General features: G+C 36.2%; 1 protein-coding gene across 2 annotated transcripts in view; it reads left to right on the top strand.

Moving 5' to 3' along the window:
• The first annotated feature begins 7,283 nt into the window (after positions 1-7,283).
• The window catches only part of zgc:113276, a 10,631-nt gene continuing 1,602 nt past the window's right edge, over positions 7,284-16,312 (top strand). Inside the window, exons 1-9 of one of the 2 annotated variants that reach the window (XM_021479619.3) lie at positions 7,284-7,391; positions 7,478-7,645; positions 7,739-7,911; positions 8,949-9,164; positions 9,560-9,854; positions 9,968-10,101; positions 11,819-12,058; positions 12,140-12,301; positions 14,544-14,633. In XM_021479619.3, the coding sequence (XP_021335294.1) occupies positions 7,480-7,645; positions 7,739-7,911; positions 8,949-9,164; positions 9,560-9,854; positions 9,968-10,101; positions 11,819-12,058; positions 12,140-12,301; positions 14,544-14,633 (1,476 nt within the window). In that variant the 5' untranslated portion in view covers positions 7,284-7,391; positions 7,478-7,479. 2 annotated transcript variants of the gene reach the window in all.

The following is a 16,312-nucleotide window of genomic DNA, read 5'->3' as shown; positions in this document are numbered from 1 at the left end:
GATTGACAGATTCGTTTGGAATCAGTCAGCTCGGCTTCGTCATGGGTAAGGCAAAACTCAGCCCAGAACAAACAATTCCTCGTCTTGAGTTGTGTGCTGCAGTTTTGGCAGTGGAACTGGCAGAATTCATTACTTCAGAAATTGACATGCATTTGGATGACATTACTTACTTTACCGATAGTAAGGTGGTGCTAGGATATATACACAACGAATCACGACGTTTCTATGTATATGTCAGCAATAGAGTCCTTCGAATTCGCAAGTCTACTCATCCAAGTCAATGGAAGTATGTGTGCACAACAGAAAATCCAGCAGACATTGCAACAAGGTATGTTACTGCTGCTCATCTTCAAAACACTGATTGGCTTTGTGGACCAAACTTTCTGTTAAACAACCCTTGCACACAAGAAAAGAACGAATTTGAGCTTGTAAATCCTTCTTCTGATGCAGAGCTACGTCCTGAAGTCTCCACACTGAGTACTGCATTGAGGAATAAGAGTCTTGGAGCACAACGATTTTCCAGGTTCTCTACCTGGAAATCTAGCATTCATGGCACAGCACGCCTTCTTCATATATCACGGCAATTCTGTAAAGGTTCTACAACTCAGACATCAGGCTGCAAGGGCTGGCATTACTGTCTTAATGCACCTACAGTAGAGGAACTCTTATGTGCTGAAAAAATTATTATTAAAACAGTGCAACAAGAGACATATGCTCAAGAGTATGAGAGTTTGAAAACGGGAAATAAGCTCTCTAAGCAAAGCTCCCTCAAAGCTTTAGACCCTTTCATAGATGTAGATGGTCTGCTAAGAGCGGGAGGTCGATTAACAGAAGCACAGATTGAGGGTGAGGTAAAAAATCCCCTTATCATCCCTGGCAAACATCACATTGCGACACTTTTGATTAAACATCATCACGAGAAAGTGCGACACCAGGGGCGACACTATACGGAGGGTGCTGTGCGAGCTGCTGGCTACTGGATAGTGGGTGGAAAGAGGAAGGTTTGCAGTGTCATTCACGAATGCGTTACTTGCCGAAAACTCAGAGCAACACCACAGACTCAAAAAATGTCTGATCTACCAGCAGATCGTGTATCCATGGATCCTCCATTTACAAATGTGGGACTAGACGTCTTCGGCCCATGGGATGTGGTGGCGCGGCGAACAAGAGGTGGCCATGCACAAAGCAAAAGGTGGGCTGTGATATTTACCTGTCAAAGCGTGAGAGCTGTACACATTGAACTTGTAGAATCTTTAGATACATCTAGTTTCATTAATGCCTTGCGGCGTTTTCTTGCTATCCGAGGGCCTGTGAAACTCATTCGCTCAGACAGAGGAACAAATTTTGTTGGAGCTTGCAGAGAGCTCAACATCTTGTCTAACATTGACAAAACCTCTGTAGAAAAGTTCCTTTTGGATCAGAGCTGTGTGTGGCAATTTAACCCGGCACATGCTTCTCATATGGGTGGGTCCTGGGAGAGGATGATAGGCCTTGCTAGAAGGATACTAGATGCAATGCTTCAACAGCTTGGACCTTCAGCATTAACACATGAGATGCTCTCCACTCTTATGGCAGAAGTCACTGCAATAATAAATGCAAGGCCGCTCGTTCCAGTGTCGTCTGACCCAAATGATCCATTCATACTAACACCCAGTGCACTCTTAACCCAAAAGGTCACAATTGCTCCAGCCCCAACTTTTGATGTGGATAAAAATCTTCATATCAGACAGTGGCGAAAGGTACAGCACTTGGCACAAACCTTTTGGGATAAATGGAAAAAGCAGTACCTAACTCTTCTACAACCAAGAAGAAAGTGGCCATCCAGTAAACCTGATCTTGAACTAGGAAGCATTGTGCTTTTGAAGGATGAACAACAAAAAAGAAATGAATGGCCAATGGGACTTGTCACTCAAGTTTTTCCAAGCAAAGACAACAAGGTTCGCACGGTAGAAGTCAAGGTCTTTAAAAAGGACGGACCAAAGATGTTCATACGCCCCATCTCAAAAACTATCCTTCTTCTTACACCAGAGAAACTTGACTAAATTTAAGGATCTGTAAATAGTGACATGTTACCACGCCAGACGGGGAGTGTGTTGGAACATATTTGATGAAAGCAGAATTAATGTTTAATCTTTAATTGGCAAGATAATTATTGTGTATTGCAAGGGTAATTCTTTTAAGTAGTGATTTGGTTTCATTTTGTAAATGGTTAGTGTTCCATCTAGTGGTGACCTTGAGTTATAGCAAGGTAGATCCTGCTGTTCACTTAAAATCAGGAAGTAAAGTGCTGCAAGCACACGGCAATGACTACGATGATCAGCAATCGTCATGTTTTTCTGTAATCTTAACCCTTGCAACAGCATCGCTTGTAAGTACGTTTTTGATTGTATAAGGTGTTCATTATACTCGTATGTTTTATGAATAATTGAGCTCAAGAGTGACTTCTTAGCTTATCAGCAGAGCTAATACATTAGCCACAATTTGCTTTAGCTTTATATTTCGGTATTTTGTATTTACATAAGAGAAGATATTATTTACTACAAAGCACTCTGTATTTCATGTAAAAGCTATGCTTCTGTAGTTTTGTTAACTTGTGGACATATTATTTATGTATCCTATTGTTTTTTTTATTGTAGTTTCACTCCATACCCAAGACCATTAAACCTGTTGGCAAATGAGTTTCTTGTCTTCAGAGTCGTGTGAGGGAAGGGAGTTTATCTAACTGTCAAAACAATCACTAAGGGACAGTATGTTGAGGACAGTACAACATTAGTGAATTTTAATCTTGATGGTCCAGGATCAACATTAGTGAATTTTAATCTTGATGGTCCAGGATCAACATAAGTGAATTTATAATTTTGATGGTCCACGATCAACATTAGTGAATTTTAATCTTGATAGTCCAGGATCAACATTAGTGAATTCATAATCTTGATGGTCCAGGATCAACATTAGTGAATTTATAATCTTGATGGTCCACGGTCAACATTAGTGAATTTTAATCTTGATGGTCCAGGATCAACATTAGTGAATTTACAATTTTGATGGTCCAGGATCAACATTAGTGAATTTTAATCTTGATGGTCCAGGATCAACATTAGTGAATTTACAATTTTGATGGTCCAGGATTAACATTAGTGAATTGATAATCTTGATGGTCCAGGATCAACATTAGTGAATTTTAATCTTGATGGTCCAGGATCAACATAAGTGAATTTTAATCTTGATGGTCCAGGATCAACAATAGTGAATTTACAATTTTGATGGTCCAGGATCAACATTAGTGAATTTTAATCTTGATGGTCCAGGATCAACAATAGTGAATTTACAGTTTTGATGGTCTAGGATCAACATTAGTGAATTTATAACCTTGATGGTCCAGGATCAACATTAGTGAATTTTAATCTTGATGGTCCAGGATCAACATTAGTGAATTTTAATCTTGATGGTCCAGGATCAACATTATTGATTTTACAGTCTGGATGGTCCAGGATCAACATTAGTGAATTTATAATCTTGATGGTCCAGGATCAACATTAGTAAATTAAAATCTTGATGGTACTGGATCAACATTAGTGAATTTTAATCTTGATGGTCCAGGATCAACAACAGTGAATTTATAATCTTGATGGTCCAGGATCAACATTAGTGAATTTTAATCTTGATGGTGCAGGATCAACATTAGTGAATTTTAATCTTGATGGTCCAGGATCAACATTAGTAAATTTACAATTTTGATGGTCCAGGATCAACATTAGTGAATTTACAATTTTGATGGTCCAGGATCAACATTAGTGAATTTAGTCTTGATGGTCCAGGATTAACATTAGTGAATTTATAATCTTGATGGTCCAGGATCAACATTAGTGAATTTATAATCTTGATGGTCCAGGATCAACATTAGTGAATTTATAATCTTGATGGTCCAGGATCAACATTAGTGAATTTATAATCTTGATGGTCCAGGATCAACATTAGTAAATTTAATCTTGGTGGTCCAGGATCAACAATAGTGAATTTTATTCTTGATGGTCCAGGATCAACAAAAGTGATTTTACAGTCTTGATGGTCCAGGATCAAATTGAATGAGTTTATAATCTTGATGGTTCAGGATCAACACGAGTGAATTTTAATCTTGATGGTCCAGGATCAACATTAGTGAATTTATAATCTTGATGGTTCAGGATCAACATGAGTGATTTTTAATCTTGATGGTCCAGGATCAACATTAGTGAATTTTAATCTTGATGGTCCATTATCAACAATAGTAAATTTTAATCTTGATGGTCCAGGATCAACATTAGTGAATTTACAATTTTGATGGTCCAGGATCAACATTAGTGAATTTTAATCTTGATGGTCCAGGATCAACAACAGTGAATTTATAATCTTGATGGTCCAGGATCAACATTAGTGAATTTATAATCTTGATGGTCCAGGATCAACATTAGTAAATTTACAATTTTGATGGTCCAGGATCAACATTAGTGAATTTTAATCTTGATGGTCCAGGATCAACATTAGTGAATTTTAATCTTGATGGTCCAGGATCAACAATAGTGCATTAACAATTTTGATGGTCCAGGATCAACATGAGTGAATTTATAATCTTGATGGTCCAGGATCAACATTAATGAATTTTAATCTTGATGGTCCAGGATCAACATTAGTGAATTTAGTCTTGATGGTCCAGGATCAACATAAGAGTTTTAATCTTGATGGTCCAGGATCAACATTAGTGAATTTATAATCTTGATGGTCCAGGATCAACATTAGTAAATTTAATCTTGGTGGTCCAGAATCAACAATAGTGAATTTTTTTCTTGATGGTCCAGGATCAACATTAGTGAATTTAGTCTTGATGGTCCAGGATCAACATAAGAGTTTTAATCTTGACGGTCCAGGATCAACATTAGTGAATTTATAATCTTTATGGTCCAGAATCAACATTAGTGAATTTATAACCTTGATGGTCCAGGATCAACATTAGTAAATTTTACTCTTGATGTTCCAGGATCAACATTAGTGAATTTTACTCTTGATGGTCCTGGATCAACATGAGTGAATTTATAATCTTGATGGTCCAGGATCAACATTAATGAATTTTAATCTTGATGGTCCAGGATCAACATTAGTGAATTTTAATCTTGATGGTCCGGGATCAACATTAGTGAATTTTAATCTTGATGGTCCAGGATCAACATTAGTGATTTTTACAGTCTTGATGGTCCAGGATCAACATTAGTGAATTTTAATCTTGATGGTCCAGGATCAACACAAGTGAATTTTACTCTTGATGGTCCAGGATTAGCACTAGTGAATTTATAATCTTGATGGTCCAGGATCAACATTAGTGAATTTTAATCTTGATGGTCCAGGATCAACATTAGTGAATTTTACTCTTGATGGTCCAGGATCAACATTAGTGAATTTATAATCTTGATGGTCCAGGATCAACATTAGTGAAATTATAATCTTGATGGTCCAGGATCAACATGAGTAAATTTACAATCTTGATGGTCCAGGATCAACATTAGTGAATTTTAATCTTGATGGTCCAGGATCAACATTAGTGAATTTTAATCTTGATGGTCCAGGATCAACATAAGTGAATTTATAATCTTGATGGTCCAGGATTAACTTGAATGAATTTATAATTTTGATGGTCAAGGATCAACACGAGTGAATTTTAATCTTGATGTTCCAGGATCAACAGTAGTGAATTTACAAACTTGATAGTCCGGGATCAACTTGAGTGAATTCTTAATCTTGATGGTCCAGGATCAAATTGAATGAATTTATAATCTTTATGGCCAGGATCAACATTAGTGAATTTATAGTCTTGATGGTCCAGGATCAACATTAGTAAATTTAATCTTGGTGGTCCAGGATCAACAATAGTGAATTTTATTCTTGATGGTCCAGGATCAACAAAAGTGATTTTACAGTCTTGATGGTCCAGGATCAACTTGAATGAGTTTATAATCTTGATGGTTCAGGATCAACACGAGTGAATTTTAATCTTGATGGTCCAGGATCAACATTAGTAAATTTTAATCTTGATGGTCCAGGATCAACATTAGTGAATTCATAATCTTGATGGTCCAGGATCAACATTAGTGAATTTTAATCTTGATGGTCCAGGATCAACATTAGTGAATTTAGTCTTGATGGTCCAGGATCAACATAAGAGTTTTAATCTTGATGGTCCAGGATCAACATTAGTGAATTTTACTCTTGATGGTCCAGGATCAACAATAGTGAATTTATAATCTTGATGGTCCAGGATCAACATTAATGAATTTTAATCTTGATGGTCCAGGATCAACATTAGTGAATTTTACTGTTGATGGTCCAGGATCAACATTAGTGAATTTTAATCTTGGTGGTCCAGGATCAACATTAGAGAATTTTAATCTTGATGGTCCAGGATCAACATTAGTGAATTTTAATCTTGATGGTCCAGGATCAACATTAGTGAATTTACAATTTTGATGGTCCAGAATCAACATTAGTGAATTTTAATCTTGATGGTCCAGGATCAACAACAGTGAATTTATATTCTTGATGGTCCAGGATCAACATTAGTGAATTTTAATCTTGATGGTCCAGGATCAACATTAGTGAATTTTAATCTTGATGGTCCAGGATCAACATTAGTGAATTTTAATCTTGATGGTCCAGGATCAACATTAGTGAATTTATAATCTTGATGGTCCAAGATCAACATGAGTAAACGTATAATCTTTATGGTCTGCTACTTCTGATACTACTACTCCAATGACGTCTACTATTACTGACACAAGTTTACCAATGACGTGTACTATTACTGATACTACTACAACTACTACTTCAACAACCACAACTACGATTACTACTACTACTACAATATATTACATTGTAATGCGTGAACTCTTAAAACATTACATTTTCAAAAGTGGGTTTTTGCACAATACCCGAGAAGAACCATTTAGGAGTTTCCAGAAGAATGAACAGGTCTAAACAGAACCTTTGGGTAAGTACTGTGACTTTAAAAATCAATCCAACCGTGTTTTTGTACAATCAAATGTTTAAGTTTTTTTACAGATCAATCAATGCAAATGATAAAAAAAAACATTAGTTTGCATCTAAGAATCTTATTTATCCTAAAACTTGCAATTAATAAAAGTTCATGCTTGTTTAGATATTAGAGATTAGAGTGAGCTAAATTTAAGCCCCTGTGCTCTAGGACAGAGCTATTCTGAGAGCGACACTCGGTCAGGCAGCCAATCAAGAGCTGAAGTATGTATAGACTCAAGAGTGGACAGATAACACATGCAATGCTGTTTCTAAACTGAAAGCTTTTTATCCAAAAGGATTTTTGTCAACAACCTCACTTTCAGGAAACATCAGCAAGTACCAGATTATTTTACTTTCTTGTAACTATGACATGAAAAAATTATTATCTTTAACCCCTTTCTCATGCTCTCTTTTTTAGGAATGTTGGATGTATTAATAATTGGAGGAGGTCCTCATGCTTTAACCCTTGCTACATTGCTCTCAAACCCTGACAAACCTCTCTGCCAAACTAGCATCCTTCAAGGAATTCAACTCAGCAAAACCAGAACTAAAAGTGTAAACCACAAAAACAAAAAGAGCACCTCCAGTGAGTCCAACAGTTTCTAACGTGGACAGCTATTTGGTTTATTTCTTCTATCGACCTACTCTTATCCCTTAGATTTATTTGTCTTTCCAACAGAGCCAGTGTCTGGAACAGAGAATGAGACCAAATGTCTGCCATGTCCTCCAATACACTTCAAAGTGGTGGATTCTTATGGAAAATGGACAATTCTTTGGGAAAGTCAGTTTACTGCCCTGAACATCCCTCACCTTCGATCACACATGTTGGTACACACAGATCCATTTAACAAGGTAATTCAGCACTGGAAAGTGCGTTGATATGATTTTTTATGACTTTGAAAATGCGGAGGGATTTGTGAAATCATTAAGTCAGAAATTTAAGCCTAATTTTGGATGAATAAATCAAAAGTAAAACCACAAAAGTTCAAAAGTAGTGGTGTAAACTGATCACAAATCTCACAGTTCGGATCACATTATGGTTTTTTAGTAATGAACTGGACCATTTTTGGGGTCAGCCAAAAAGGGAAAGAGACTAATGTAATTTGATTTCTATTTGTTAAAAAAACAGTAGTGCAAGAAACCTTTGGTTTTAACAAATAAAACTCAGAACCTGTAATTTGATCAAAATAATAATAATAATAATAATAATCAGCTGAATAAAATTAATTGTAAAATATTACAATATAAAATTGTATAGTATGTTAACGCTTAATGTATAACTTAAACAACATAATTTGTACAATTTATGTTTATTTTTAGTCTCATTTTCAATTAATGATTCAGTTATTCACTCATAAAACTTGTTTCATTGCTAGATGTGTCATTATTCAGTGGCATATTTTGATGACTGCTTGTCGCCACCTATTGGTTAAATGATATAATTGCTGCCTACAACTTTCATTTTTGAACGTGTCAGTAATAATCTTTACCATAAACATCAGTGGTTATATCTAAATTATAAACTGACCCAGCCAAGACTTAAACCAGCGACCTTCTTGCTGTGAGGCGACAGCACTACCAACTGCGCCACAGCGTCACCCTAAATATATATATATATATATATATATATATATATATATATATATATATATATATATATATATATATATATATATAGTTCGTTTAACTACTGTAAATCTCATGAGGCCAATAACTGATTTTAGAACACATAAATGTGTTAAACTATTGAAATAGTATCTTCAAATAGTATCATATCAATGGTACTTTGTTGTGACTTTTTTAACTGGTTAGAGAAGAACAATGTGCAAACATTATAGTGATATTGCCCATTAAAGGTCTAATAGTTTCTTCATCTCAATGTGCAATAGAAAGCCTTGCAGGACTTTGTGTTGGAGCAAAATCGGGAGGCGGAACTGCACAGTCTACCTGAGCAAATGTACATTCAGGACGAGCATGCCTTTTTTAATGACAATCGCCTGGGAAAGAAAGACAAAAAGCTGCTTAGCACAACAAAAGGCCTGCAGAAAAACCTGTATTTCAGTCTTCCAGGAACACAGCTCAGTATTGACTTCTTCCAGGAGCAGGTCTGAGCCTCACTCAGCATGAGGAATTGAAAGGAATGCCTGACTAACAATAATTAATAATACACTGATTGTGAAAGATTGGCTTTAACAGCAACTCTGGTGGCAAGAAAAAGCTGCATGATACAAATATGATCAATTATCTCATTTGGAATGCTATGTGTGTTAATATTTTTTAAAAATTCACTGAAGACTCTCTTTTTTATACTTGCCTATCTGTATGTTATGTGTTCGATCAGTTTGATACGTTATAAGGCCTCTTCTTAAGTGTAAAGTGCTTTAAGAATTAAGTTATGTAAGGCACTGAACAAAAATACATTTTAATTTTACTTGCATTATGGAACGTGCATTATGGAAAAACTAAATTATGGATTACATTGCCAAGGACTTCCTCTCAGGTTCGCAAATATGACCTGGAGAGTGTCTTAATCAAAGCCACGGTGGACAGAATCATCCCAGTCTTAACTGAGGACGAGAGCAATGTGAAGTTTTTCAAGGTGACGCTACACACTGGGGAAATTATAGAGGCGAAATCAGTGATCATGGCGACGGGGCCCTCAAGGGCGCAGATGGCAAACATCCCATGCTGGGTGCAGGCAATCCAGGAGAACTACCCAGAGGAAAGTCTGCGACACACCGTGCAGCTCATGCATAACTTCTGTACACATGAAGAGCAGGGTGAACATTCTTCAGGTGAGCTTTTGACCAACCATATTTAAAGCCAGCTTAAAGAATAAACTGGCATAATGTATTAGGATGATGTGAGAATGTATTAAAGCAGAAAATCTATATGATAATTTCCTCAGGTTCTCCAACTGTGTGTCAGATGGGTCAGAGAGTTATGGTGGTAGGTGGAGGTTTGACCAGCGCCCATGTTATTTCCATTGCACTGAAACAGGGTGCATGTCATGTGACCTGGGTCTTACGTAAACACTTACAGGTAAGCACAGTATTAACACAAGATCAATTTATTGCACAAACCTTTAATATGATATTAACACCAGCTTATATTTAGCAAGTCTATGATGATAATGTTGCCATCTATAGGCTACTGTAAAACAATGCCAGTGTTATAATAATTATAGATAAATAAAAAGGTCTGTTGGGAAAAATTCTGAGATTGGCTTGAGAAAGCCTAATGTCTGAATGCTTAAAAAACTTATAGTGTTTAACTGTTTGAAAGTATTCAAGTAAATAATTATCAACATTAAAATAGCATGACATTTTAAATATTGCCACTAGATGGCTACAGTGGATCGCTCATTTGGTATTTGCAGGTATTGTTCATAGATTTCGAGGCAATATATTGCACAGCAAAACTAGTTATCTGAGATAAATTACGACTCACCCAGTTAGCCAAACAATCCCAGAGTGGCCAATGTCATGACCCAAAAGTTAGGTTTCAAGTTAAATTAATAACTGATTAAAAGTGAAATTTAGTGATTAAAAATGTCTATTTTGCAGATAAATACAAATATGAAAATTTGCTCTTGTGACATTAGCAATTATCTGTGAAATTTATCAATCACAGAAATAGTCTGTACTTTCAATAATTAGAAATGTTATTTTTACCTGTCACGAAGTAATAGTCATCTTCCTCCAGTGATAAAACGAACTTCAACCACATCTGTTTTCTCATTCCTTTTTAACCAGTTATTGTAGTCTTTGTGGACAAATAATCCACGAACATTTCACACTTTCAAAACTCTAGACGCGCCTCTGAGTTCTGATTTCTTAGCTTCCGGCTTCCCATACATGGACTAACAAATTAAACAAGCAAAATTATAAATAATTATTAATCCACTTCAAAATGCTTTCTGGTTGGTTAAGTAGATAATTAATCGCTTATTTAATATTATTTATGTAATTATTTATTCACTCATTCATTCATCCATTACTGTTTAGAGTAGAGAGCTTTTGGGCTTTTTTTTTTTTTTTACGGCATACCAGGCATTCATCCGGCACTGGCGTACCGCATGTGAGCCAAACATGGCCCGGGTTTGGTAGAGGTGGCACCGTCTTTAGGGTGGCACACAAGGTTTGGGCCATATTTAAAATGTAATATTTAGCCCAAATGTTAAAAATTGGTATGTGGGCCACTTAAGTGTGATGCTAAATGTCTTGACCCACATTTAAAATACATTAAAATAAGTTTGAGTCAAAAATATTCAACCAAGGTCGCTTTGAGAAAAAGCATGTCCATAGTGTGCCCGAAGTGCAATGCTTCACGGGTTTATCAGTTTCATTGGAATCATGACACACCAACCTATCTGGCCCAGTTCAGATCCAGTTGTGAGTTATTAACTTGGCTGTGACCCAGTCTATGTTTGGACCTTGTCTGGAAACCAGACTTGTTCCAGTTATGTCCTGTAATTCACTGCGGCATGTGGGCCAAGCAAAACCTGATTGATTGGGCCGGAGCTGGGCCAGAGAAATTTGTCTCTGTGGGATGGTTACAAAACTTTTATCAATAAGCTAATTGAGAAGAGATTACAGAGCCATGAATATACAATTATAACATGGCTTTAAACAAACATATATTATAAATATTATTTCATTACAATAAGCATTGCAAAATTAATAAAGATATAGTTAACTAATTAATGGAGTATATAAATCCTCTCTGTTGAATATGACTCTGTTTCGCTCTTTGGCAGCTGAAGCAGTTTGACGTTGGGGATGTTGAGAGTCTTATTGGACGCTATTCACATGTTGAGCATGGGATCAAATTAGATGGCCTGGCCTACTTAAAGCAGTTCTATAATGAAAGAAGTCTTTATAAAAGACTAGTAATGATAAAACAAGCCAGGAAAGGAGGAGCAGTGACCCCTGAGGCCTATGCACAACTTCAGCCTTTTATTCAGAGCGGAAAGCTGCTCATCAGAGCTCACTGTCAGGTTGGTCACTTTTTGCTGTACTGCAAGGCTGCTGTGCTCGCGTTATTAACCACTCATCAGTATTCTGTGTTTTATCCTAAGGTGACCAAAGCTAAATGGTGTTATGAGTCTCAGCAATGGAGGGTCTCCTTGTGCAGTGGCGAACAATGGAGAGGAGAACAGATTTGGCTGGCAACTGGCTGCAAACTGGATGTCACTCAGGACCCTTTACTCTCTGATGTCAAGAGACAATTCCCCATTCATGTGAGAAAGTGATAATGTATAAAGTTTGCATCATTCAATTTCATATAACAATTCATTGTTATATATAAAAAAGTTGTGTAACAAACAAAGTTAAAACGTTCAAACAAAGTAAAAAAGCTACAAGTTACTAAAAGTTTGGGAGATAAATTATATATCATTTATACATACTTACTCCCAGGGCCATTTATATCGAAGTTGATATTTAGTTGCACCACATTCGTGTTTCATAACATCCAGTTTTTATAAGGCGAGTTGTTAGCCCAACACTCAACCCCCACTACACAATACACTACAAACAATTTAGCTTACTTAAATTCACCTACAGTACATGTCTTTGGACTGTGGGGGAAATCAGAGCACCCAGAGGTAACCCATGAGAACACTGCGAGAACATGCAAACTCCACACAGAAATGCCTACTGACCCAGCTCGGGCTCATTGTATACATTACCGTAAATATTTTCTTTAAAAAAATTATGTACAGTTGAAATCAGATTTATTGAACCCCCTTTGACTTATTTTTCTTTAAAATATTTTTCAAATTCTGTTTGACAGAGCAAGGAAATTTTACAGTATGTCAAATAATATATTTTTCTTCTGGAGAAAGTCTTATTTGTTTTATTTCAGCTAATTAAAAGCAGTTTTTAATTTTTTCAACTCATTTTAAGGTCAAAATTATTAGCCCCTTTTTGCTATATATTTTTTTCTGACAGGCAACAGAACAAACCATTGTTATACAATAACTTGCCTAGTTAACCTAATTAACCTAGTTAAATGTCACTTTAAGCTGTATAGAAGTGTCTTAAAATTCATTCATTCATTTTCTTGTCAGCTTAGTCCCTTTCGGGGGTCGTCACAGCAGAATGAACCACCAACTTATCGAGCAAGTTTTTACCCAGCGGATGCCTTTCCAGCCCATCTCTGGGAAAACATCCACACACACATACACTACGGGCAATTTAGCTTACCCAATTTACCAGTACCGCATGTCTTTGGACTGTGGGGGAAAGCGGAGCACCCGGAGGAAACCCACGCAAACACAGGGAACATGCAAACTCCACACAGAAACGCCAACTGAGCCAAGGCTCGAACCAGCGACCTTCTTGCTGTGAGGCAAAAGCACTACCTACTGCACCACTGCTTCACCGTGTCTTAAAATATCTAGTAAAATATTATGTTCTGTCATCATGGCAAAGATAAAATAATTCAGTTATTATTAATGAGTTATTAAATCTTTTATGTTTAGAAAATTTGTTCTCTCTGTTAAAAAGAATTTGGGGGAAAAAATAAACAGGGGGCTAGTAACTCTATACCTTCAACTGGATATTAGATAAAATTAGACAACATATTTGTATAGTTTTGTATGATACTTGATACATCACATTTTTATGGAATATGAATGTGTAGCAGAGGCCAGCTAGTGAAGTGCTGTTACGGTAAAACTCACTCCTCTGACCTCTAAAGGTGCTCTAGCGATAGACGTGTGGTCTTTAGCCTCCTTGGTAGAGCAACTGACTCTCATGTGGAAAGTTGACGATTCGATCCCAGCTCAGAGCGGGTTGGACTGTGTAGGACCGGAGGGTTACATTGATGCTGTGAACCAGATGTGAGTAAAGTTTTGGGGGGTAAGTGTAGCAGAGAAAAAAAATGAGTGTAGCAGAGGCCAGCTAGTGAAGTGCTGTGCAGGTGAACCTCACTCCTCTGACCTAAAAAAAAAGGTACTCTAGCAGCAGACATTAGAGGCCATGGTCTTTAGCCTCTTTGGTAGAGCAACCGACTCCCATGAGGAAAGTCGCCAGTTCGATCCCAACTCAGAGCGAGATGAATGGTGTAGGACCCGCTACTTATGTCTTAAGTTTTATAATAAAAGTTCTATAGTTTTTTGAAACAGTAACTAAGAAATTGTACATCTCTAAATTATATTTTAACAAAATGTAGGCATAATCAATTAAATAATTCCTTGTCTTTTAATACTCATGGTATATTTTAAACTAACAGGCTGTAGATATTTTGATAATAAATAATCAATTGTTAATTTAGAAGTCTTTGATAATTGCTTATTAAATATGACACGGAAAAATGTATAGCATTAAAATGCAACTCATAGTTTTATTCCCTTGCCTGAGAAGCTCAAATGCATTTTATTCTTAAATGTGTGTCATTTTTTTATTATTTTGCATGTGTATATTAGTCAACTTTAAGTTGATGAATCAGCACAAAGTAAAGCTTTTGCTGCTTGACAGGTCCTGGAGGGCTGGCCATGCATAACAGAATCTCTGAAGTGGACAGCAGGATGCCCTCTCTATCTGATGGGACAATATGCAGCACTTCAGGTGATTTTATGTTATGTTATGCTTATGTAATATGACCAAGTGTAAAATAAGGTGAAAGAAGTGAGTCATGGTACTGTGAGTCATCAATGAGAGATTCACTATTGTTCAGCACACTAACACAATGTCACATTTAAGACTTAAGATACTACTAAGGGTGTGTTCACATTTTTTCACATCAGTTCGCAGTTTTAGTTTAATTAATGCTTTTGTTAACCTATAAGGGTCAAAAATTACCTGCAGGGCTCAGCAGAAGAAAAAGGTAAACAATATTTTTCATCTTGAAATTTGGTGATTTTTTTTCTAAAATGACTGCAGCATTAGAAAAAAATTTTTTTTATATATTTTTATGAGGGCTGTACACATTTAGGGTACAACTGTTGTCCGTTTGGTCAGTTTTGACCCATCAGCTATAACGCTATTAGAATCGGATACTTTAACTTTTATGACTATGGTTTTGTTACAAACTTTTTACACTTACAGTATGCAGCTACTTTTAGCATTAGCAAAAATGCTAAAGCAACATTCTTACTTTAGTCATTAATGATTAAACACGGATGAAGAACACCACACTAATAAGAGAAATCTAGACATTCACATAGTTTGTGATGAAGATGAGGTTGTTTCCTCAAGCAAAATAGATTTAAAGATTAAAATTAAATTTGGCTGCTTTATTTTAGTGGTTTAGAGAAGGCGGATAATTATTTATCTGAAGGTTGAACAGTGGGTAAAGAATTCTAACACAGCAGGAGTTAAACATCCATGTTGCATGTCCATATTTCAGTGGCATCATCATTAGTTTGAAAGCAGATAGAATCATCTTTTCAGAGCTCTCAGTCTTCTTCCGATTGAACTCTGGTGAATTTGAACTAAAAAATGTAATGCAACAAGGACCAACGGCATCGAAACAAACCAAAAATAAGACACATTACAAGATATAACCATTAAAAAATGACAGAATGCTCAAGCATACAGGTTTTGCTTATGACCCATTAAAGTTAAATGACTTTTAATTTCAGGCTGCCAGCCTCTGCGCTTCCAGTGAACTGTCTTTACATTATAAAATAGATCTGCACTTGCCTGCTGATCCTGATGGGGTTAGTGCTAACATGGTCTTTCATCTCGTTTTACGCTTGAACAACTGAATGAATGCTTAAGTCAATTTAACTGAATGTATTGTAATTACATTACAACATGGGTGCTGTAAAAGGAACCTTATGAAATTGAAAATAGTCACATTAAGCTTTCACCAGAAGTTTATCCTTGACTGAAAAACACTAGCTGTGCATATTGCCCACACAGGCACCAAAACGTGTGTACTTGTTAATCCTCTATTTCATGTGACTGTTGGGGTTAAAACCAGGGGCGGACTTAACCAATAACCAAGGCAAGCAGCCTCTTAGGGCCCCAGGGGATTAAGGGGCCTTGACAAATGCCAAAAAGCCTATATTAATCAACTCTTTTATAAATGTTCTATCATATGTTGTAAAATCTGTATGTAACCGTCAAGAGTAGTAGGGTCTGTTAAAATAAAATAACATTGCACAATGAAAATTTATTCAATTCATTAAGTTGGACTAATCGTAAATTAAATGGCTAATTTAGTTGAAATAGCTGCAAATTAGTCAGTTAGAACTTGTTTTATTTGTGAATGTATTGCATTCAATTTTACATTAAGAGGA

Source organism: Danio rerio, chromosome 11 (assembly GCF_049306965.1).
Source record: "Danio rerio strain Tuebingen ecotype United States chromosome 11, GRCz12tu, whole genome shotgun sequence".
Lineage (NCBI taxonomy): Eukaryota > Metazoa > Chordata > Actinopteri > Cypriniformes > Danionidae > Danio > Danio rerio.
This window is presented reverse-complemented; position numbering and strand designations above follow the sequence as displayed.